The 23,465-nt window shown below is 35.8% G+C and overlaps 1 protein-coding gene across 3 annotated transcripts in view; it reads left to right on the top strand.

Annotated features, from left to right (window-relative positions):
• The window catches only part of PDS5A (PDS5 cohesin associated factor A), an 84,860-nt gene that overhangs the window by 18,467 nt on the left and 42,928 nt on the right, over positions 1-23,465 (top strand). For 2 of the 3 annotated variants that reach the window (XM_054825607.1, XM_054825609.1), the window contains exons 3-8: positions 14,906-15,109; positions 15,523-15,609; positions 16,404-16,501; positions 16,977-17,103; positions 21,384-21,464; positions 22,849-22,989. In XM_054825607.1, the coding sequence (XP_054681582.1) occupies positions 14,906-15,109; positions 15,523-15,609; positions 16,404-16,501; positions 16,977-17,103; positions 21,384-21,464; positions 22,849-22,989 (738 nt within the window). Of the gene's footprint in view, positions 1-6,176; positions 6,227-14,905; positions 15,110-15,522; positions 15,610-16,403; positions 16,502-16,976; positions 17,104-21,383; positions 21,465-22,848; positions 22,990-23,465 lie in introns of all 3 variants that reach the window. The other variant, XM_054825608.1, reaches the window with a different exon arrangement.

Genomic DNA, 23,465 nt, shown 5'->3' with positions numbered 1-23,465 from the left:
GTGGGAACGGTCATACCATGAAGTCTTCATCTGAAGTCTGTAGCAAAGAAAGGAGATTGCCGTGGTATCTATGATTTTTGGGACATTGGTGATCTTTACATGTCTCACTAAGAAAGTTTTAGTACAAGAACATTCCTTATTGGAACTTATTAAAAAAAAAAAAAAAGTCAGACATGTTTTGAAAACATTTAAAAAAAAGAAAAAAAAAGCTTTGCATTAACACTTAATATCTGATATATTGCCTGCTTCTTATCCTAGCAAAATCAGTAGCCGTAAAACTGTGTGATTACATATGAGGAATGTGGAGGGACAGGTACAGCAGTTACAGGCATATTCTAGCTATCCACAGGGTAAGAATTTGATGGAATTGATAGGCAAAATAATTGCAGAACTCTTGTGGAGGAAATCAGGAGTTACTTAAAGTTCTCAAAATATTAGAGAAGAATTCCCAGACAAGACTTTATTAGGTTGACATTAAAATAACTGGAGAAAGTCAACAAAGCCACCACAACTCTGGGAGGTGACACATTACCCTCCAAAGTAGTATTGCTAATCCAGAAAGGTATAGTAGAGCTCTGTAAAAGCAGTCATTTGATTTTTTTCTTTCTTTAATTAGGCAAAAAAAGGTCTTGGTTTTGGAAATAGAATACATATTTTGGATGGGGGATAATTTTCAATCAGCTCAATGTAGCTCTGTGGCTTGAAAATATTATTAAAATGTTCAGCGAAGTTAGAACCAAGTGAAAACATAGTCCTGTGACTGGTGATTGCATGTAAACATCAAGATCCAACAAAAAACCCCCAAAAAATCCACATGTGAGAGACAGACATGAATGGAAGAAATTCTGGGTTTTTTCCTGTCTTCCTTTTTTTTTTCCCCTCAGTCTCCTGCCTTTGCCTTTTCCCTTTTCTTTTTTATTTTTTCCTTGGACATACAAATGCACCTTACTCATTTTTCCAAAATGGAAAAGTCTACATTCTTGTGTGAAATACTGTATCATGAAATTAACATTAAAAACACTAAAAATAGTATTTTCAATACTGTCATGTAAAGTCCTCCAAAATGCTTTCTGTAAATAACATATTAAATTCAAAATATTTCCACACTTTAATATTGGCAATTATGATGGTAATATTAGAAGTTGAATTTATTGAAGACTTTTCATATTCTTCTTTGTTACCTACATTATAATAAAATACATAGGCATGTCATACTCATTTTCCAGGCTTATTTCTCAGAAACTGAATATCCGACACAGAATCGTTACATCTTTAACATCATCCTGTTGCTGAGTACTGTGGATTTGACTTTCATATCCTTTTATCGGCAATATTGGTTATCTTTTACTTTTCCTTTAGTCTCCCACCCCATTTTAAAGAAACTGTTTAAAATGGTAAATTTCTTTAAAATATTTTTTTATTCCTTTATATTAGAAATCAGTCTTTATTACTAGGGATACTTATCATTATTCAGAGTAAAATAGTTTAAACTTATTAAATGAATTCTACTAATACAGTACTTTCCATGCACTAATTTTTTTTTTTTTCCATGCACACAATTTTCTTCCTCCTTATTAAAGAATTAAATAAGACTTATAGGCAGGAAACCACTCCAGATATGTTTTGGGTACAATTTTTCACACACCAATTTTTTCCTGTGCTTTAAAAAATTTGTTTTTAATGGAGCTACTTAAAAATAAAATTAAACCACCAGCCACATACAAAGTAAGCAAATTTCTGCATTTTGCCTTTGTCCATTCTAGAGTGCCCTATTTTTGAGCTTGGTAGCTGCCTAAAGGGAAAACTTTTTTTGTGCGTTAATAATACGGATAATAGTGCTCAACAGGTAGTAAGATTTTTCTGGTAAAACACTGCTTCATTGGAGAAAGCTAATTTTTCTGAATAGGATTTCTTTGCAGAAGTGTATCTGGTTTGGTAGGCACAGTAGGCGGTACACCCCCAGCTGCTGGCTGAAGTTTGCTGCAGTGAGATGAACGGGAAAGTCCCTGTCAGGCAGTGCCTTCTGGGGAGCGGATTCTGGTTTGATGTGCTGTTGGTTAGGGGGTTTTTGTTGTTGCTGGTTGGTAGTATTAGTTTTGATTGTGAAATATCAAAACTTTTTACAGTTCTGATTTTTGTCTAGCCTGTCACATGGGAATGGAAGCCCACATGATCTGCATTCTAGGTAATCATTGTTAATAGGACAGTCCTGTATTAAAGCTCCAGTGGATGACAGGCACATAGACAAAATTCTTCAGTGCAGTTTTATCACTAGATGTGTGTTTACGCTAGGGTTTTACATGATTTGCCTCCTAAGGCTCAGTGGTATCTGTCTTCTAAAGAAACCAGAAAATTAATGCCATGGCTGAAGAGTATTTTCTCATTCACCTTGATACCTTCTTGTGCTACTAAGTATGATGGTATTATGTGTAATTGCCAGTCATTGAACGAGTTCCATGAAAGAAATTTTCACTTATTTCTTCTCTTCCTGTCACAGACTGTGCAATCAGAGCTAAAGATCAAGGTGCAAATATTTTGCATAATTTTCTGCTTCAGTAGGTATAGCAAGTTTTCAACTCACCACAATTTACAAGATTGCTGAAATAGGGAAAAAATACTCTTTTTTTGGTCTCATTTATTGGTTGTGTTGGAACACAAGCAGAAAAGAGAGCATGATGTGCTTTATACACCCCCTGCTTCTGGATGACTGAGTCAGGAAGACTGTATAATGTACCATGGGATGCACCTGCACTGTAATGTAGAAATAGACATGGATATAGTTTTTAAAACATCCGTATGGCTGGAAGCATAGCCCTCTACTTGTGTTTTAATGTGAAACTCTAACACATGATTTTGTTGTGAGAACTGAGCCTAAATATTCACTTCAGAATGAATCCTTACAGTCAATTCAGAGTAGAAATGAAAATGCCATTGTTTTTCTTGTCCAGCACCACCTTCTCTTTGGAAGAGGAAATGAATTATCATACAGCAGTGAGCTGGTTATAAACAATCCTCTCTCACACATCTGGAGGCTATTATCAAAGTAGTTGGAAAACTTCATATGGAAATAGAAACTCCTTCACTATGGGGAATATGCTTTTAGGAATTTATTTTGTTTTGTTTTGCCCCAGCCATATATAACACTTGCTAGTATACCTAGGGGAAAGGGACCATTTAATGAAATGCTTCTAACTGATGATGTCTTGAATTATCATTAGAATGTTTAAAGAATAGGCTCTTTTTAGTCCCTCTGCAAATACTCTTTTGTCATGTATCTATATATGTGGAAGTAAAGTTTCTGAGAACTTAGAAGACTTTCAGTGTTCTAATTTATGAATCTTCTTTAAAGTACTTAAACAATTGTTAGACTTTGGCAGGAAAATTGGAAAGAATCCCATTACAAATCTTTCCAGTAATAAAGACTAGTTACTGCCGAAGACTGAATTGCCTTTAAAAAAATTAAAAAAAAAAAAAAAAAAAAATTGGTGCTGTGGCACCACACTCAAATCGTGGATGTGTAAGAGACGGTGAGTAATGTCCTGAAAAATATGTGCACTGCCTCTTGCTTCTCATTATTTGAGAATATACGTACATTGTTAAAAAATGTGATTTGATCCACAGTGTTATAGTTTGTGTCATAGAAAAAACGTGTGAAACCAGTTTAAAACTAGGTTAACAAAATACTTGAAGGATTTTAATATGGTAAGGCCAAACTGACAATATTTCTCAACATTTCTTACATTAAGGTTACTTTAAAAGATCTTGGGTTGAGTATCCAAATATTGTCATGCATCAAAAGCTGACTAAACAAAAAGTAGATTTAAAAAAATATTTTTTTGGTTGATGAGGAACCATACAGTGACCTAAGGTTAGATAGTACCCTGCACACCTGAAACCCTTTTTGCTGTTTTGGAAACAAGAAACACAATGAGGTGAGTTGGTTTGGTTGATCACAACCAGGGAGGATTTCACAGAATTCTTACTAAGTCAAATAATTTCAGTGAGCGGAGTAAATCCAGTGGAAGCTTTTAGGCTTAATGTCAATAAAAGGAAGGTGAGGAATAGTGAGGAGAAAACAAAATTATTTGCTGACTTTTATGAAGTTGTAAAGGACAAAGTCAGGGAAGACTGATGCATCAGTCTAGGCCGCTTGGTGAAATCTTTCACTGAACAACAGCTTTTGTCCAAAAATCTAATAGAACTTAATGCTGAGTAAGGATGATGCCCTAGAAAGGTAAATGGGGAACCTCTTCTGTTCCAGGTTTTGTAACAAAACCAGGAAATACATCATTAAATTAAAATTAATAAATCAATTGATACAAGTTTTGGAAATCACTGTAACAAATGGTTCTGAGACCTTGACTTTAAAATGATCGGTGATCACATCTTATGCCAGTTTCTAATGAATAGAAGTCAAGGTAAATTTTCTGGGGGACTAGTAGGGTTTGGATATAGCTGCCCATTTCAGGCTTCATGTGCTTGCCACTAATAAGGTGAAGAATTTGTCTCACTACTAGGTTGGCGGTTAAGAGTTTATGTACCAGAAAGCTAAATTTTTCTTTCCTCCCTCGTGGCCATTGAATTCTATATACCTTCCCTTCTGCTGGCTGTGGAATGTATCAGATCTGTCTGTGATCTAATTGTGCCTGTCCAAAAACTATCTGGGCCTTTTTCTGAGGAGGTTTTCAGCCAGATTAATAAGTTAAAATTGTCTCATGGAGTTATTCAACAAGCACTGGGGCCTGTGCAAAATACGCAGTAGGACTGCATGACCAGAAGCAGGACAGGTTGAGTAATGGGAAAGGGAGAAGGAGGTGGTGGCAGCAGGTGGTTAAACTGGATCTCCATGTCACGTGGAACCAAAACCATAACTACTGGGAGAGGGGTTTGAACTGTGTACTGCTGTGGCTCCCAGTTGACAAACGGGCCTGAATTTCTCTCTCTGCTTTGTCTTCCTCCAGTATTTTTTACCCTGTAAGTGTGTACAGAACTCTAAGAAAGATAATACTCCAGCCAGTCAGTTAGTTACAAGGGAAGTTCTGTTAAATTCCAGGCCATTAAAGCAGATTGTAATCTACTTTCTCCTTAATAACAAATTTTAACATCTTCAGAACAAACAAAAGCACAGCCTGTTTTGATGGAGTGGGTTTTTCTATTATTTTAACAGCTATTTAACTATTTTAATAGCTTAAAATAGTCCCCATTTCAAAAGAGAGGAGAGATAAAAAAGATCACCTATTGTTACAACAGTGAATGAAAAATGAACTTACAGGATGTTCTTATATGAAGCATAATAGTACCTGCTTAAAAACAAAAGAAATAGACTTGGCTTTAAAGTATCATTTGGCTTGGAGGAAAAAGTGCTTCACCATTACATATAGTAGTGAAGGAACTGGGGTTGTATAAAAATTGTTTTGAATCTTCCAAATCTTACTACAAAAAAAAATTTAAAGTCAGTGATACTGTCTAAAATAGTGCTAAGCAAGATGTATTTTGTCAAAGTTGTAGTGAAAGGCATGTAGTATTTTCTTTGTACATCATAAATCTGATTTTTCCCATGGGCTTCTTCATGACCGAAGAGTACAAGGTTTATCACATACAGTGGTTAACACTATTAGGATTATCTTCCTCTGGGCAGGAAGGACACTGTTTTACTTCCTTTTCTGCTCTTGTAATCTCGGGAAGCATACTTTTTTGCAACCTTTCCTTGCAGCAGTCCATGCAGGTTACTGTAATCAAGATGTTAGTGTTACATGGCTGATTTTGCAGGGCAAAACATTCCACCACTACTTAAATCTTAAATAACATGTTCTAATTTGTGCTGTGAAAGACATTTTGGATTAACGCATCTGATTTTTCTCATTTTATTTGCCTTTTCCCCCATCTGTTGCATTTATGTTACTTGAAGAATCTTCTAGATTTACAGCAGAACTGGAATTCTGCTGTGTGTTAATTATGGAGATAGAACATGTGGGTAACTGTATATCTCTCTCCCAAACTGGTAACAATACTCGTCCTGTTTTGATTATGATGCTGTATTGTGTGCGAAATTTATATTCATTATGTAGTTACTTAAACTTATACCGAGCAGTTCATGAATTATTTGAAGTAACTTTCTTGATACACGTGTTTTTATTACAAGTACTAGTCAATCTTTCTGCTTTTTCATATGTCAGATTAATTTAACATCTGGGCTCCTGGAAAAATATTCTCAGAGTTGCTCGATGTAAGTAAAATAATACGGAGTATGCTGTTTTACCAGTGTGAAGACAGTGGCGAATTACAAGTCTATGACTTCTTTGCTCATGATCTGGCAGTTGGCCAAACCTCCAAAGAAAAGCTCGGTGTAGGTTAGTCCCCAGTGGAAGGATACCTAGTTAAACTGTTTGCCTAGTCAGGGGGGTATTACTGTACAGGCTACCGTTGCTGTTCCTGCATAAGCTTTACATTCCTTTTGATACATCTGCAGTCAAATCTAGAAACCCTGGCTTTGTTTGGTGAGCAGGGTATAAGGAAGGAAGCAAATAGTCTTTGCCCCAAAGAGCATACAATATGTTTTGTATAATCTTTTGTTCAACTTTATCCCCCCCCCCCCCCCCCCCCCGCAAGTTATTCAAGCCAGTTAAGTGTCTTGTCAGAGAGTATAGATTAAAGATAGAATTTGTAGTGAAAATCAAGCAATAAAATTTATTTTTCAAGGGTCACTAACAGTACCAGGAAGAGAGTGCTACTTCTCATTTTAGTAATGACAACAGCAAAACTTCACAAAAATGCACTGGCTCCTTTCCAGTTCATTTTTTTTTTTTTTTGTGATTCACATATGCCACTTGCTTAGTTTGTGCATCTACTTCTGTCTAGCCATGACTCTCGTAAGTGTGGGCCCTGAAAAGGAATTGTTTGCCATGAAGTGAAACCCCGCGAGAGGACGATGCTCCAGAGCGTATGCTTCTGCGGTCAGAAGGCAGCCTCAGTTCTCAGGCTGGAGATGCTGCTGGCCCATTTCTACCCACTTCTATTTGCAGTCTTTTTCCAGTGCATAAATGGCATTCCTGTATTTAAGGCACATTAAAAGAGAGGCCTTTGGCTGTTGTTTTGGTAGATTAAGCAAACCACAGTCTCATAAATGTCTCCTTACAAGAAAAGGCATTTGAGACTCCTTTGGTAGCCACCTTCTGTAACTTTCCCATTTTGAGGTTTGTTGGGTTTTTTGTTTTTTTTTTTTTTTTTTTTTTTTTTAAATAAGTGAGGGTAATCAGACCTAAGTGATGTGTTTCAAATCAGCATTTAGTATTTTTAGCATATCATGAGTTATATTGCTGTTTTTCCTTTCCTTGACTGGAAATACTTCTTCTGTCACATCCTGCAGTTGCATTTTCATTGTTTTCATGCACATAGCCTGTTGTTGGCTCATAATCTCTTTACAATTGCTTAATAAACATCCATCTTTCTCCTCTCTTGTTGTTTCCAGCTGATAAGCTCTTAATAGCATACGTTCTTGGTTTTAAGCACTAAACACATGACCATTTAGCAACGACTCTTTTTTTGTATTTCTGTTCTTCTCACATAATATATCCTGTCCTCTACTGCCAGTCCCTAACTGTTGTCATTATGCTCCATTCCTACTTCTTGTACCACAATTGTTTATGGAAATAGCAAATAGGGTCAATTATAACACTATTCTCCACCAATAAATTCATTCAGGTCCAAAAGGTCCTTTCAGTTTAACACTTTAGGAAGGGGCTAAGGAGACAGTGTTGGGGCTAAGCTTCATCTCTTCCAACATTCTCAATTTCCACATGGCTTAGCGTGATGCTGTTCTTGACACTCAGACAAATTGCCTGTCATGTTCTTCCTTGTCTAGAGAGTTGATTAGCTTATCAAAGGAAGTTTATCGGGTTAGCAAAGTAATTCCTTTTTTATGTGTTACCCTGTTTTTCTTAACTTGTGTTTATTTAGCCTTTCCAAATTAGGTTCGTATTATAAAATTCTGTTGATGTCAGCCTGTTGGATGTGTTGGCAGGATCATCTTTCTTGATTATTAGGTTAACATTTGCTAATTTCTGGCCAGTTGATATCCTTCTTGTTTGGGTGTTAGTTTGTGTTAGTTTTGATTTTTTGTTGTTGTTGGGGTGTGTGTGTGTTTTGGGTTTGGTTTTGGTTTTTTTTTAAAGCAAACAAAACCTGTGTTGCTAAGTTTGTGATTTCATTTGTCAGGTATTTAAAGATTCTGAAATAACAATCATCTTGTCGTAAATCTGCATCATATAGAAGTATTGTTTTCCCAGATACGCATGTCTATGGATTTTTGCTATGTTTTACAATTAGTCTTAGTCAAAGAACATCATTTATTGTTAATAGTTAATGGCACAGGCCACCCGTAATACTGCTTAAATCACGTGAGGGGGAAAAAAGTAAAAACACTCTGATGGCGGAGTTGAAAATTGCAGCATTTGGATGTACTTTGATTTCAGCCTTCTCTTGGCATCTCTCCCTGAGCTGTCCAAGCTTTTGAAGAGTCAGCTTGGGCTCACATCAGTTTGGTGAAATTTTACTTTCAAATATCTTTTGTATTTAATCTTAATACTGAAGTTAACTTCTAATATTATTCCCATAACAACAAATTGTGTCAAATTCTCTCGATTGTTAAATTCCTTCTTTCGATGATTGCAAGGTGAATTTTTAAATACTGGGTATCTTTCCCTGGTTAGTGGTTGGGTTTTGTTTGTTTTCTTTCAAGCCAAGGGTGGTTAAATGTTACTTCTTTGGAATACTATGAATAAGCTGTTCTAAGAACAGTAAAACAAATGCAAGCTGCACACACCTTCCCCATGCTGTGACTAGATTGGAGGTTTGCCTTTGTCCTGCCAACTGCAGCAAGGCTTTCCTAGATCTGCCTGCTTCTTCCTCTCTGCAAGCACTGTTTTGAGTCTTTTCTCAGATTACCCTGTCTTCTATTTATATAGCTGTCCTCCCTATAATACTGGAATCTTCAGTATGTTTCAGCAGTACCTGAGCTTCCTGATCCAACAAAATCTGCACCTAAATCTACGTGGTCAATAAATACAAACCAAGATCTGAACAGCAAAAGATAGTATTCCCATATGAGACATAGGTCTTGCTCAAGAGCTGCATGCAGCTGAGTCACGTAAGGGCAAGCTACCATGCTGATTTACTGTCTTTGAAAACAGGCCGCATGTAAACTGCATATGAGGTGTGGGCAGACTGTGAACACCACTTTGGCAACCTCTGGTGTATGTTTCAATGCAATTGAAAGGCTGACAGTCTTGGAAGAAGCTGCAGGGTAGAGTTCATTTCAACTCATTTCAGGCATCTAGCTGCTTTCATAGCGCAGAGAATTCCAGGGCAAAACTGAGTTGAGTCTGTAGATGTCATCATAGAGATCTGTGTGTGAATTCAGTTGTGGTCTGTGCATTTCTCTCCAATGAGTGAAAGGGTAGCCCAGAGTGGCTGGTGTGCACAGTGCGTGTTTTTATGCAGTTGGATGAACACCTCCCTGAAAGCTTTAAATTTTTCAATTTTCAATATGTTCATAGTGTGCTAAGAGTGACTTAGCAGTCTTTGTTTAACTGTTAGTATGTGATAACTTAATGGAGATGCATTAAAACAAAACCAATCCAGGATGAATTTAGTTGTAAATGTGAATAGTTGTATTTTGTTTACATTTGCTAGCAATTAGTGTTTAAATTGAGTCCTTAATTGTTTGGAAAATAATGGATGATGTTATGTTAACATGTTTAAATAATACTGTTCTGTCTCCTGGTTTTTGCACAGAGGACAGTAAGAATTTTCTGTAGTGGAAGCTACTAAGTCTGTAGGGTTTTATATACATGAATATTAGTGCTGTAGCTAGGGTTGTTTCGACTGTACAGCAAGACTTCAGTTAGACAATAGTACTGTAACTTGAAAAAGTAGTGAGTTCTTGTTATGGTTTAATAACTTTTTCCTGGAATAAAAACTGCCTTATCATGATAATAATTAATACCTAACTCTTAAATAACTACTTCATTCTGCTAGAGAAATATTTATGTAATGACTGAATCAAAACTTTGGGAAATTGAGACTCCTTTTAGATCTAAAATGAAAACCTTAATACAAAGAGGAATTGGAGTGGAGTTTTTGTTTGGTTTGGGCTTTTTTTTTGTTTTGCAATTAGAACAAGGGTAGTTAGGATGGATCAGGTGACATCTTGAATGTAATTTGCTTTAAAAGAGTACCTATAATATAAATAACTTTAGTAAAGAAAATTTTCTTAACATGCAGATTCTTGGAAAAAATAATTGTACTAAAAATCTGTCTGGCAGTAGCAATTCATGTCTCCTCTGCAGTGGTATTTTCTTCCCTCTGGTTCAGTGAAATATTAACCACAGCCTTGAAATTTTTTTGGGCTTGCTTGCTTTGTCCCTCATTGTTGTGCTTATGTATATCACTAGTTATGAGTGGTTTCTAGTTTGGGTTTAGAAATAATTTAAAACTTTAAATTATTTGGGCCTTTAGTTTTTGGTATATGTAGAGTTTATTTCAGGTTTTCGGTTTCATTAGCAGATACTTTTCATAGGTTGATTTCTAGCTGTCACAATTAACACCAGTATTGCAGTGGCATGGCTAAAAATTTTAATTATGAAAATATTTGTGAACCAATGATGAGCAGTTCTTCATAAGATGCTATCAATATTTATTAGTCATCATGCAACTTGCATACTGCTTTTTGTTTTTCCCCTTAAATTCCTCCGAGAGAGCCCATAAATTGTATTGTAGTCATAGTTCCCACTCCTTGTACATTTCCTATAACTCCATTATATTTCCTGTAACAAATTAAGAAAAATTTTTGGTTAGGACTGTATAAGTATGTTTAACTACACATGTTACTATTTCTATTTATTCTGTGTATCCCATGTAATACCAATCCCTGGTGATTAGAAGTAAGTTTGCTTTGTCAGACCTTAACACAGAAAAGAACTTGCAGTAGGTTGTCATTTCGTTGCTTTGTATTATGGATGTATTTGAACTATAGTCCTAGACCAAGACTTTGCATTAGATGCAGTATGAACGTGGGGGAAGGAAGGGAAGGTAGTTCCTGTCTTAGAGGAAACAAGACAATGGATGGCTGCAGAGAGAAGGACAGGAGTACACTAGGAAATCATGGAACAGCTGTTGATCAGTCTGTTGTACTTGAGGATATGTTGTTCTATTACAAATAAGCGATTTCATCAAACATACAATATCTTGTACTTTTAAAGACTTAAGTTGCTCTCTTGATTATTGCTTGATAACTGCTTTTTCAGTTGTGCCACAGGGCAAGAGTACCAGTCCTGTAACAGGTGAAATTTTGAGAGCATTCTTGGCTTTCTAGCAAGTGCGAAGAGCCAAGTATGTATTGTATTTAATGTCTGGACTTTTTTTTTTCTTCTTCTTCTTCTACATTAACAATTATCTCAAATGTAGATTAGCAGACATTTGGAAATAATTCTATTGTGTAATACCTTAATCAGTGCCAGTAGTTGCTTGGCTACAGAGACTACTCCCAGGCTGTAGGGTTTTAGATATAGTTAATTGCATATATTCCAGAAATGTATAGAATTATTTTGTTGAACTACAATGACAGAGTCCAACAAATTTATGGACTGTACTTCATTGCGAGTGTCCCGCCACTAGCAAGAATTTACATCATGCTTTTAACTGTGGTATAGCCCTCTGTAGTTTGTTTATATATTACTTTCATTATTTGCATTATACTATATATTTTGTGTACCCCATACATTATTTGTATTGCTTTGGTATCTGGGATCCTAGATAAAGACCAAGATAGCATTCTGTTCATTTTTTGTGCATGCTGTAAACAGAATGTCATGCAGCAAAGACTTTATTATAAACCAAAAGACAACACACAAATATAAGCAGATATGGGACTATAAAGAAACAATGGGGGAAACATAGATCAGTACATTAAATACCAGTTGCAGCTTGCCGGTGGCCCAATTACTGCTCAAGTGTTGTTTTCTAATAGAAAAGAAATACCAAGGAGTGCTTTGCAGGGAACTAGAATGAGGTTTTATGGATATTTGCTGGCAGTTCCATCTGAATACCAGAGCAACATAGGAAAATACGTAAGGCTGGTGTGTTTTCAAACATGCAAGATAGTGCCAAGGACTAGTCTCACTACTTTGATACCAGAATATCCTAACGTGTTGTTACCGAATGGGAAAGTTGTGTGAGTTTTCACCGCACCATACTGCCTTACCTTGTCTGGTTTTGACATATTGGAGAAGGGATATATGCAAGATTTCTGCGTATTGTCATATGAATATGAGAACCCAAAGAGATATCTGAATTTAGGAGGGTATTCTGGTTATGAAGCTTACAATACACGTAGGGAGAACAGAGATAGAGCTTATGAGAAAGATCAAAATATGCTTATATAGGTTATCTATAAAATTAGTAAAAAGACTGGAAGGAACTTTAGTGGGACAAGTTTCTATGGTACAGATACAGTTTATCATCAGTCTCTAGGGCAGGATCCACAGATCTTTCAGTCCTCTCTACCCTGTTCTTAAAGCTTTCAGTAATAGTTACTTGAATCCCATGCTGCAAGTCAAGGCTATTGTTCCTTGTCCTGCCACCAGCAGAGAGAGCATGGTGTGGTTTTTTTGGATTTTGCATCATGTTGGGTTTTGGAGTGGTGGTGGGGTAATTTATTTATATATTTTTTAAAACCTTCCTTACTGAAAGAATCTGGTAGGTTTTGAAGACTAAGTTTTCTATATTCTTTTTTTTTTATTTCTGGTATCTAGCAAGCACAGGTGATGTGTGACACTGTAACAGACAGACCTGTACTGTCAATAGAAGGATGGTTTTGTCCTTTCAGCTAATGCTTCAAAATATAGCTTAAGAATATTTTTTAGGGAAACAGGCCAATACAGTTAGAATTTGGATTTTTATGGGCTGTGGCTGTAAAGTTTTTTTTTTTTATTCTGTTGTGGGGTTTGTATAGTTGGTTTTTTTTTTTCTCCCCCTTCTCTGTTTCTTGACTTTTTTTTTTGTTTTGCTATAAGTTGCTTCCCAAGGGAATGTACTTGTACATTTATAGAAATTGAGGCGTTTTAAGTAACGTACTGTAGGAAAGGTTGCTCTCAAACATTTAATTTATAAGATCTACTGGATTCCAAAACTCAGGGAAGAGGTAAAGCTGGAAGTGTTTTCATGTTGGAAGCAGGGTCATGCTTACTAACAGAGGAACAACCTCAGTATCATTTGAATGACATGGTAACAAAAGTATTAGAGGGGAGGATGTATGAGGAGAGGCTGAAGTCCCTTGGTTTGTTCAGCCTAGAGAAGAGGAGACTGAGGGGAGACCTCATCGTGGCCTACAGCTTCCTCATGAGGGGGAGCAAAGGGGCAGGCACTGATCTCCTCCCTCTGGTGACCAGTGATAGAACCCAAGGGAACAGAATGAAGCTGCAACAGGGGAGGTTTAGGTTGGATATTAGGAAAAGGTTCTTCACCGAGAGGGTGGTCGGGCACTGGAAGAGGCTCCCCTGGGCAGTGGTCGCAGCACCGAGCTTGACTGAGTTCAAGAAGCGTCTGGATAACGCTCTCAGTCATATGCTCTGATTCGGCTGGTCCTGTGTGGAGCCAGGAGCTGGACTCGATGATCCTTATGGGTCCCTTCCAACTCAGGACATTCTGTGATTCTATGATTGTGGTAAGAGTAAGAGATGTTTTTATTAGCTGTGTGAGCTCAATCTCCTCTGGTGTTTTACTGTTAATATTCTAGAGGCGAATTCGACCCGTTAAGATTTTTCATTCTTTGTTTTCTCTTACATCTCTTTGATGTGTGTACTGTGTATACTGTGTGTGTAATGGGTCTACTAAATCCTACTGATAGACAGTACAGCTGTCCTTCATAATTTGACATGGAGGAATGGGACATAAAGATTGATTTTACTGAGGTCATACATCTGTGGCACACCTCCTGGTTCTGTGCCGACATCCTAGAAGTCATCCTCATCTTTAACAAATCCTATTCCAAAAGTTAAGCCTGCAACTTTTTATTTCTTCAAACTAAATTTTCACTTTCAGTTTTGCCAAATTGTTATCTTGAGATTTCAATTAACTGAGGTTGTGTAATAATTAAAAATAAATGATTTTGGTGACATTTCATAGGAGTTAGTAATTCTTAGCTGCGCAAGAAGAAACAAGGAAACCACATAGTTGATTTTTGTTTTTCATTATCTATATAAGACTGTAGATGTAGTTTTGAGTATGCAGAAAGAATAGATCTGCAGCTTTAGATATATTTTTTCAAGAGGGATTAAATTCTTATCTGGTATCTAGTTCATTTAAACCAGATAAAAGGATTGTGCATATGTAAAATAGTTCTCGAGCTCTGTGCCTTGATACAGGCAGAGCCTAACACCCGGTATCTTGGGTTTTTCTCAAGTCTTGGCTAGCTCTTAAAGCAGCTGCAATATACTGTGGCCTATACATTAGGCCAGACGGCATGCAGCCCCTCATGCTGTCCATGTTGAGGCAAGTCCTCACTTTGAAGTGGTCTCGGACTGCTTTGATGCAGAGGTGCTGCCATCTCTAACCTCAGCAGTGTGCAGCAGCAGTTTCTGTTCTGCACCTCAGGTTCAGATTCGCAAAATAAGCAGAGCCGCAAAGCATTTTTCAGTGTCTTAATTTTAAATACCAAATTCAATAAGTGTTTAAGTATCAGAGTAAGACTTCTCTTTTTCTGATGTTTGTCCTAACAAAAAACTTGTAGTACTGTGGTTATGCAGTGGAATGCGTATTGATAGCAATGCATCCTTTTAGAAAGTATTGTTTAGTAATTAGGAATAAAAGCAGAAAGCACTCTAAGGGTTTTTTTTCTGTGTTCTTTCAGATGGTGGTAAAAACCTTCATGGATATGGACCAGGACTCAGAGGATGAGAAGCAGCAGTATCTCCCACTAGCCTTGCACCTTGCATCTGAATTCTTCCTCAGGAATCCCAATAAAGATGTGCGCCTCCTTGTAGCATGTTGCTTGGCTGATATCTTTCGTATCTATGCTCCTGAAGCTCCATATACTTCCCATGACAAACTTAAGGTAAAAATGCTTTATAAAATAAAGGTTTTCTTCCTACCTCATTCTCTTACTGAGCGCTCCCTGCCCGCCCTGCAAAAAAACCCACAAAACAAAAAAACCAACCCCAACACCACCACAAAACCAAACAAAAAAAAACATGGAAAAAATTTATACTTGCATTTATATTGATGTTCAGTTTTATTAAAGAGATGTTGTTTTAGTCCTGTGAGTCAGTGTAGTACTTTAAAGGCCAGAAACGTGTAAAGGAATGCTAGACAACCAGTATCTGTGTTGATGATAGTTTTCTGTCAGTGCCTAAAACGGGCAATTTAATGTTCTCATTATTTGTAAATGTGGGTAGATGTCACTACTAAAGGTTGTATTTTTATTCTCTGCTGAATCAAGCTTGTAAACACTTTATCATTTTTTGACAGGACATATTCTTGTTTATTACAAGACAATTAAAAGGCTTGGAGGACACGAAGAGCCCTCAATTTAACAGATACTTTTACTTGTTAGAGGTAACACAATAATTGTAACTTTCAGTAGATGGTATTTGCTCTGTAAGCCAAAGAAATGTAATAAGTCTTTCTCCAGATGTGCCAATATGCCTGGGAAATTTCTTTTATTCTTTAAATCACACCAGACTCATTAAAGTTCAATGAATTGCTTCTTTTAGCAGTTATAATTCTGTTTGCATTTAATAAGTTCATGCAGCCTGTAGTTGAGGACACATTAAAACAATTGGTATTTATCAACATTTAGCCTTTGTCTTGTAATTCCATACATTGTTTTTCATATCATGCACCCTTAAGGTTGTATTACTTAATCGAGAGAATTTCAAATGCTGATGAAAATGCAAATCTGCTTATATTGATTGTGGGAGAAGGAATATAAGATTTTGGTTTAAAAACATTAGAAAAACCTACTCTTGACAAAAGCATGGGGGGTTTATCAGTGTGCATTTAGGAACAGTATCTTGTTGTAAACCTTTTTAATGATGCTTAAAACTGTAGTGTTTCATAGCATGAAGAAAAAAGTCTAGAAACATGCATTTATTATATTTAACAATTTCTGTCAATCTGCTTTTACACATAAGAAATCAGATTATTCTATATTTAATTTTTTCTGGATATATATAGGTATTAAGAGCTCTTTATATGAAAAGCAACAAATATCCAGTCCCTTTCCCCAAAGGGTTTGCAATCTATTGTATAGTATTTTTCCTTAAATAGAAAAAATGTAACTAACATGATTATATTTATGTGACTTAATGTGAAGTTGTAATATCCTGAATATCCTATTTTTGTTTTAGAATTTAGCTTGGGTTAAATCTTACAACATCTGCTTTGAGTTGGAAGATTGCAATGAAATTTTTATTCAGCTTTTTAGGACTCTTTTTTCAGTTATCAAGTAAGTTGAATTGTTTCAATTATATTAAACTGTCAAAACATCATCAATTTCGGGGATAGACTGAATCCTTGCATAGTCTACAAATAAATGTATCTGAATAGAACAAATCTTTATTCCTCCAAACGAGGAGATGCAGGGAAAGCAAATGAGTGTGAATTGCTGACAATATGGAGGGGACTGTGTCTAAAAGTAGACATGTGACAACCGTATGCTTCATTCTGACTCATTTATCTACGTTTGTATTTCCATGGTTATTTTCTTCTTTTTTGTTTTGTTTCACTTCTTAAAGTAAAGCTAGGGTGTTCTAGATTTTTGAAGATTTCTACAAGAGAGGAATGACACGTAAAATAGTTTTGAGATGCTTAGCGTGTAAGGGAGGGCAAGCTGGACAGTGTTAGACATTGTTTCTAATAGTACTGTTAATATTTGTCAGGGTCTAAAAATTTAATATTGATAATATTCTTTATCATCTTAGTAATAGCCACAACCAGAAGGTACAAATGCATATGCTGGATTTGATGAGTTCTATCATCATGGAAGGCGATGGAGTAACTCAGGAGCTGCTGGACTCCATTTTGATTAACCTCATTCCTGCACACAAGGTCTGCAAAGTAAAATATTATAGTAGTATACTGTTATAACAATAATTTTTATTGCCTTTTGCTTGTTTATTTCTCCACACACTTTAGCTATCATGACTGTGTTTTTTCCCCCCAGCATTGTAACAGTGGATTGAAAATTTCCTTTGGGCATTATTTGGTGCTGTTCGTTAGCTGTGTCTAGATTATTCAGTATCAAGAGATTCTGCCTACTTACCACCTCAGAAACACTGTAGTGAAACAGAAATAAAGTATTTTCAAGCAAATGCAATACGTAGTAGGAAAACATTATATCTTAAGGGTTGTGGGTTGTTGGTTGTTTTGGGTTTGTTGGGTTTTTTTTAATTGAAAAGATGTGACATATTTTTTTAATTTAAAAAAATAGAAGGGGGGGGTGGGATGGTTGGGAAAGATTTCCCCAAGACTTCTGTGGTGACTTGCTGCTTGCCTCAGCTTGCCAGTCAGACTCCCCTCTGCCTCCCAAGTTGGTTTGTTTTTATTTTTTACATACACACACCCCCCCATCTTTCCCCCTTAAACTTTTGTGTTGTTTTAGTAAAACCTAATTATTACTTTTTTTTTAAGTTGGTTGCTTTTAGTGCTCCATATTCTTTTGAGTTCCATAATCTTTCTGCCCCTTGCAGAGTTCAGCATCCCTTTAACTCACTATAAGTGACCACCTCCCCCCCTCTCTTCCTAGAGGAGTCTTACACAAGCCCTTCCTAGCAGATTGCTGCTGTCATGCAGCAATGTCTTAGCCCATCTACACAGCTGCTTTGGCAGCTTTTTCAGAGACTCCTCCTTTACAGTCAGCTTCATGAACTGTCACTGATGCTGTCCTTCTGGTTTCGTTGTGTGACTTACTATCTGGTCACTGGGTCTGTAGGTGAGCTTTTCAAGTACCTTTACCGCAATGGCTAAATAAGGTTGAAAGGAGAATAAACACAACTCCCTTAGCCATGAAATCAGGGAAACTGAAATGCAGGCTGGTGTTGCCTTGCATTAACCAAAAAAATTCCCTTGCTGAAACACTTGTGCTTCTTACTGAAAATTGTATGGAGAACAGTAAGTTTCAATTATAAGCTACAGTAAATGAACTGTACTCTGATTACCAAGTATGTGTTTCTGTTTGTCATTATTTAAATTAATAAATGAACAAAGTTAAGGCAGCTCCATCCATGACTACATAATTAAAGTTAAATTAGCACATAAAAGCAGGGATTGTTCCTTTGGTTACCTAAAGAGGGAGAATTAATAGAAATGTATAGCACAGAAGTGACTGAGACGTGGCCATTGTCATTTACAGTATCTGTCATCTGAGGTCAGTTTGCATTCCTTCTCTTGTGACCATGAGATGGGAATATCATTCTATCAACTCATTTGTATTGACAGCAACGAGATGATGTCTTATTAAAACTACTAACAGGAAGGGAGGCCTCTTATTCATAACAGCAGAAAGACAGTCCTTTTGAAAAGACACTGTTCTTTGTAAGTTGTTTCTAATCAATTATAGGCAGTAGAGATCAGGAGTGGAGATAGAGGAGGGTAATTAATAATGGTGGATATTGTTCTGAGGATGCAAAGACCTGGTAAACCTTGTACAACTGAACAAGGTTTACCTTGTGACTACTTGGTGTAGGCAAAGTCAGAGTATGATCCTTTAGTATTAACACTGTTAGCTTAATCATATAATTTTGCCTAATGAAGGAGATTCTCAAGCAAGGCTCTGATAAAGAGGGAGGTAAACTTGATGCAAATACTGGGTTGTACTACATATTTAGTATACTGGCCTCTAGACAGGTGGCCAGTCCTTACTGGCTCTTGGCCATCATGACTGAGCAAATAATATGCTGTAGTCAATGCTCAGTATCATACTTTGGTCAGTATTTTGGTCTGTTTTAACTCATTTGTTTCCTGTAACAACAGAACTTAAACTACTGTTTTACCATGATAGATTTGTTTGGTTTTTTTTTAAAAAAAAAAAAAAAACCAAACCAGAAAGTTCTTTTGTCTGCTCTGCCTAGCAGAGTTTGACTGCAGTAATTATGTTCTCCTTGCATGAAGAGCTTTCCTAGGAAATTCTGCTGTTATATTAGTTGTTTGTCCTTAGGTATGTAAATCAGAAGCACCATAGCTTGAAAAGCACAATTTATTTTCTCTTAGGGAACATAAAATAACAATACTTTTATGTCCATGCAAAGCAATTGAATACTAGTCATTCCCTGCCATGACATAATAGAAGTATCAGCATGAGTAGACTATTACACTTAATGGAAGTTTGTCTTTGTAAAGATGATGTAATAATGTGTTTTGGATTATGTATTCTATTTCTTTTTGTGGGTTTTTTCTATTGTTGTTGGGTTTTTTGTTTGTTGTTTTTTAAAACTCTCTTACATTGTCTAAGACAATACTGCAATAAAAAAGAGAAATATACCAGTACCTAGACATGAAGTAGAGTCTACCTCAGCATCTAAATTATATTAATTTGTACCTCCATTTTCAGTAAAGTGCTTTACTGTACATTGTTCTCTCTGTGTGTGCTAATGTGGCTGTCCTCTAGTAAATCCAGGTTTTCAGTTGTAGTATGGTGTATCACATTTTGCTCAGACATATGATATCAAACTGTAGTTCTTTTTATTAATTTTAAAACCAGTGCTATTTAGGGAATATTTTTCTTCACACTCTTACTATCAAGGTTATTCCTTTAAAACATATATTTCATGTATTTAAAATCACTGTTTTCTTCTACATCCTCTGCAGAATGGCCAATCTAGACCTTCAAGGTTGTTTTTCTCCTCCTAACAGACTGATTATTTGTCTATTTATTTATTATTTATTAATAGTCGTTTATTTTATCAATATATATTTCTTTTATAGGCTGTTCTGGTGTTTCGTTCCTTGGGAGGTTTTTTGTGTTTTAGTTGTTGTTAGTTTGATTTTTGTTTGTTTTGTGGTTTTGGGAGGATTTTTTTAAGCTCTGGTTAGCCTGTCTAGGGGGAAAAAAAACCCCAACACAACTTAATTGCAAGAAATCTTTGAAGCTTTATTGAAGATCCAAATAAAATATATTTTCTGCATGAAGTTGGCAGTCCTTTAGTTTAATACAGACATACCTGCCAACAAGATATTAATTATGGTCTGGTTTGGAGAGAAACTGTTTTGTTTTGAATTTGAGAAGAGTTTATACATATCTGTCTGTCTTCTATAATGAGACATCAGTTTAGTGCTATGGTGACTGAGGAGATATTTGAGCCTTTGGCTATTTGTTTCTCTTTACTATATGTTGATGAACTGTCTTTTGGTTTGTCATCTCATCAGCTAAAAGAACATGAGGGAGTCATTCTCAGTGTAGACTTGACAAATACTGTCTTTACACGAATCAGTCATCCTTAGGCTTTACCTGTATTTTGTTCAGTCATTTGTAATTTTCAGGGCAATCAGCTAATCCACTTTTTTTCCTTCTTCTCCCTTTTTCTCTTTTTTTCTTCTTTTCTTTCTTTTTTTTCTTTTTTCTTTTTTTTTTCCTCCCCCCCACCCCCCCCAGCTGCATTAATCCCTAGATGAGATGAGATACTGCATATTGGATTTTGTGCAGATTTGGACAGTCACATTTTTCAGATGTGCAGCTACATTCCTTATCTTCTTGAGAGTAATAAAAGCAATGTTCAGATTTGTTATGTTGCAATCAAATGTTTACTTGGAAAGTTTGCAGCTAACTCTGCCCAAGTTACTTTCTGTGGGCTGTCTCAGAACATACAGTACAGCCCATGGAGAAGTCAGTGCAGAGTTTTATCCTCCAGACAAGGCTGAACTTTGCTACAGGGTGTACCTTTAATGAGTGGGGGGGGGGGGAACAAAACCACATCTAAATAGTAAGTTAGAGTGGTTCATTTTTCAGTGGCAAAATTTGGTGCACATTAATTACCAAAGTATGGAGGTGTGGTAATAGTTCTTCAAAATTTTTAATATGAGTGCATGTGAAAACTTAATAGATATGAATGCAATGCTAAAGGTAACAACTGGAGTGACAGAGTCTTAGAAGAATGTGCAGGAAATGATGGTTTTGGGTTAGATTTCTTTTAAGTGTGGAAAAACTAGTTTTAGGCTTTTTCTAAGTCTGTAGTTGTGGAATTAACATAACTGAACTTGGCTTTTTACTACCCAAATAGATGGGTAGTAAAGCATACCTCTCTAAAGTCGTGGTCTTTCAAGGTTGGGAGAAAAAAGTAATCTGAAATAGTTTGTCTCTTTAAAATTTTATTATTACTTTTTCTTTATTTCAGAACCTTAATAGACAAGCATTTGATCTTGCAAAAGTCCTGTTGAAAAGGACCGTCCAGACCATTGAACCGTGTATTGCCAATGTATGTAAATTAATTAATTAATCCACGTTACCTACAAGTAACAAGTGTTCTTCCTTCTGTCTTGATTTATTGGAGATTTGTTTGTTTGTTTAAAAATACTGTTTACAAAAGTCACATTTTGTAATGGAGGTACAAGATTACCATTTTCCAAATAGGATATTATTAGCTTGGTTGTTAAAGAAGTATGTGAGATGTTTCAAATAAGTGAAGAGGAAATTAATTTTTACCCATCTGAGTCTAAAGTTAAGGCTAAATCTAGGCTGTGAAAACAGGTGACCACCAAAAAATCCTTGAAGCATTTCAAGCTACCAGCTCTTTACTAGAACTTTTTTTCCATCCTGAATTTGTTTTAGTCAGGAAGACTAAAAGAACTGAGTTTTCTACAAGGTTTTCTTCTACTATAATTCCTTTCATTGAATGTCAATGTTATATGTTCTACCTATTAAAAGAGTTACTACAGTCTTGTGGGGGATTTAGTCTGGTCCATTCTGTTGCCTTTCCTTGGGTCTGAAACCAATAGAATTCCTAAAAGTCAGCGTAGTTTAAAAAGGGAATTAGCTAAATTCATAAAAGATTAATCAGTAAGTATTTTAAAAGCTCAAGGAGTCTCACTAGCAAGTACCACTTTCCAATTCCCGTTTCTTTAAGCTTTTGTAATTAGTCGTAGCTGGAAACAGGATAGTGCATAGAGTGACCTTTTGAGTTGCTTTAATATTATTTTTCTTACTTTCTTATTCAAGTAATAGATTTGTAGCATTTGCACTGCTCAAATAATATTAACTCACAGTATCTAAGAGGAAGTATATCAAGCATATTAAAATTTAACAAATCCAAAAGAAATCATTCATGGTTTTGGCTACTTTGTTTTTTTCTGTTAGATCACTAACAACCTTGATAGATTACTGTCAAATATCACAAGACATATCATAAAGTCATCTGACATCCTTTAAAATTAATTAAAAGTAGATAAGTTTCTTTTTCAACATTCGGTGGTCTTCAATTTGGATTGGGCTTAAATGATAAGAAAGTTAAAAATAAGATACTAATTTTTTTCCTCAACTTCTACTGGATGAATATGCATTTAAAACTAACAATTCTTTTATCAGCTGTTAATTTTGCTGGGGAGATGGTTATTGATATTTTAAATTATCAAATTACCATGAATTAATCAGTCCTGATAGAAGTAATAGAACTGAATTATGAAGGATGTTTGTGAATTGTTTGAGCCAAAACTCGGGGTGAAATGCTTTGATGTAATGAAAAAATGTGCATTGAGTGTGTTTCATTAGAATTAAAGTATTAATGATACTACGTTAAAATAATTTTGAAAAAGTGTTTGCATTAATGAAGGAAAATCTGCTAAATAATATTGTTTGTATTCTAGTTTTTTAACCAGGTTCTGGTACTGGGAAAGTCTTCAGTAAGTGACTTATCAGAACATGTGTTTGACTTGATACAAGAGCTTTTTGCCATAGATCCTCACTTACTGCTGTCTGTCATGCCGCAGCTTGAATTCAAGCTGAAGGTAGGTTACAATGTAATAAAATTGTAATAAAATTTGTGTGGATATTAAGATTGCAGAGCTGTAGATTTAATAAGTGTTCTACTGGAGGGATAAAAATTTGATATTTATCACTTTATCTTAAAGATAAATGTAATATTAAAGGAAGGACACTGGAAAGTTGATACAATTGTGTGCTTTCTGTGCTTGCAAACGTATTATGCACACAAAATATGTAATCATGATAATGATATATTCATATTATCTAATGCAAAAGTTACGTGTACTTAATCTTTGAATTTCACCTGAAATTTTTTAAGTAGGCAGGCTGTGGTTGGCTTATCTCATGAAATGCAAGTGTATCAGCTTCAGTATTGATTTGCAGAATTTTCTTCTGTGAAATAATGTTTTAATAACAGAGGAAATGTTTCCAAATATTTTCTCTGATTTGTCATAATCAGCTAATATGTCACCTGACTTCTTTTGAATCCTTGGAAATA

Source organism: Grus americana, chromosome 4 (assembly GCF_028858705.1).
Source record: "Grus americana isolate bGruAme1 chromosome 4, bGruAme1.mat, whole genome shotgun sequence".
NCBI classification, from domain to species: Eukaryota; Metazoa; Chordata; class Aves; order Gruiformes; family Gruidae; genus Grus; species Grus americana.
The sequence above is the reverse complement of the archived record's forward strand: the minus strand, read 5'-3'. Positions and strand labels throughout refer to the sequence as shown.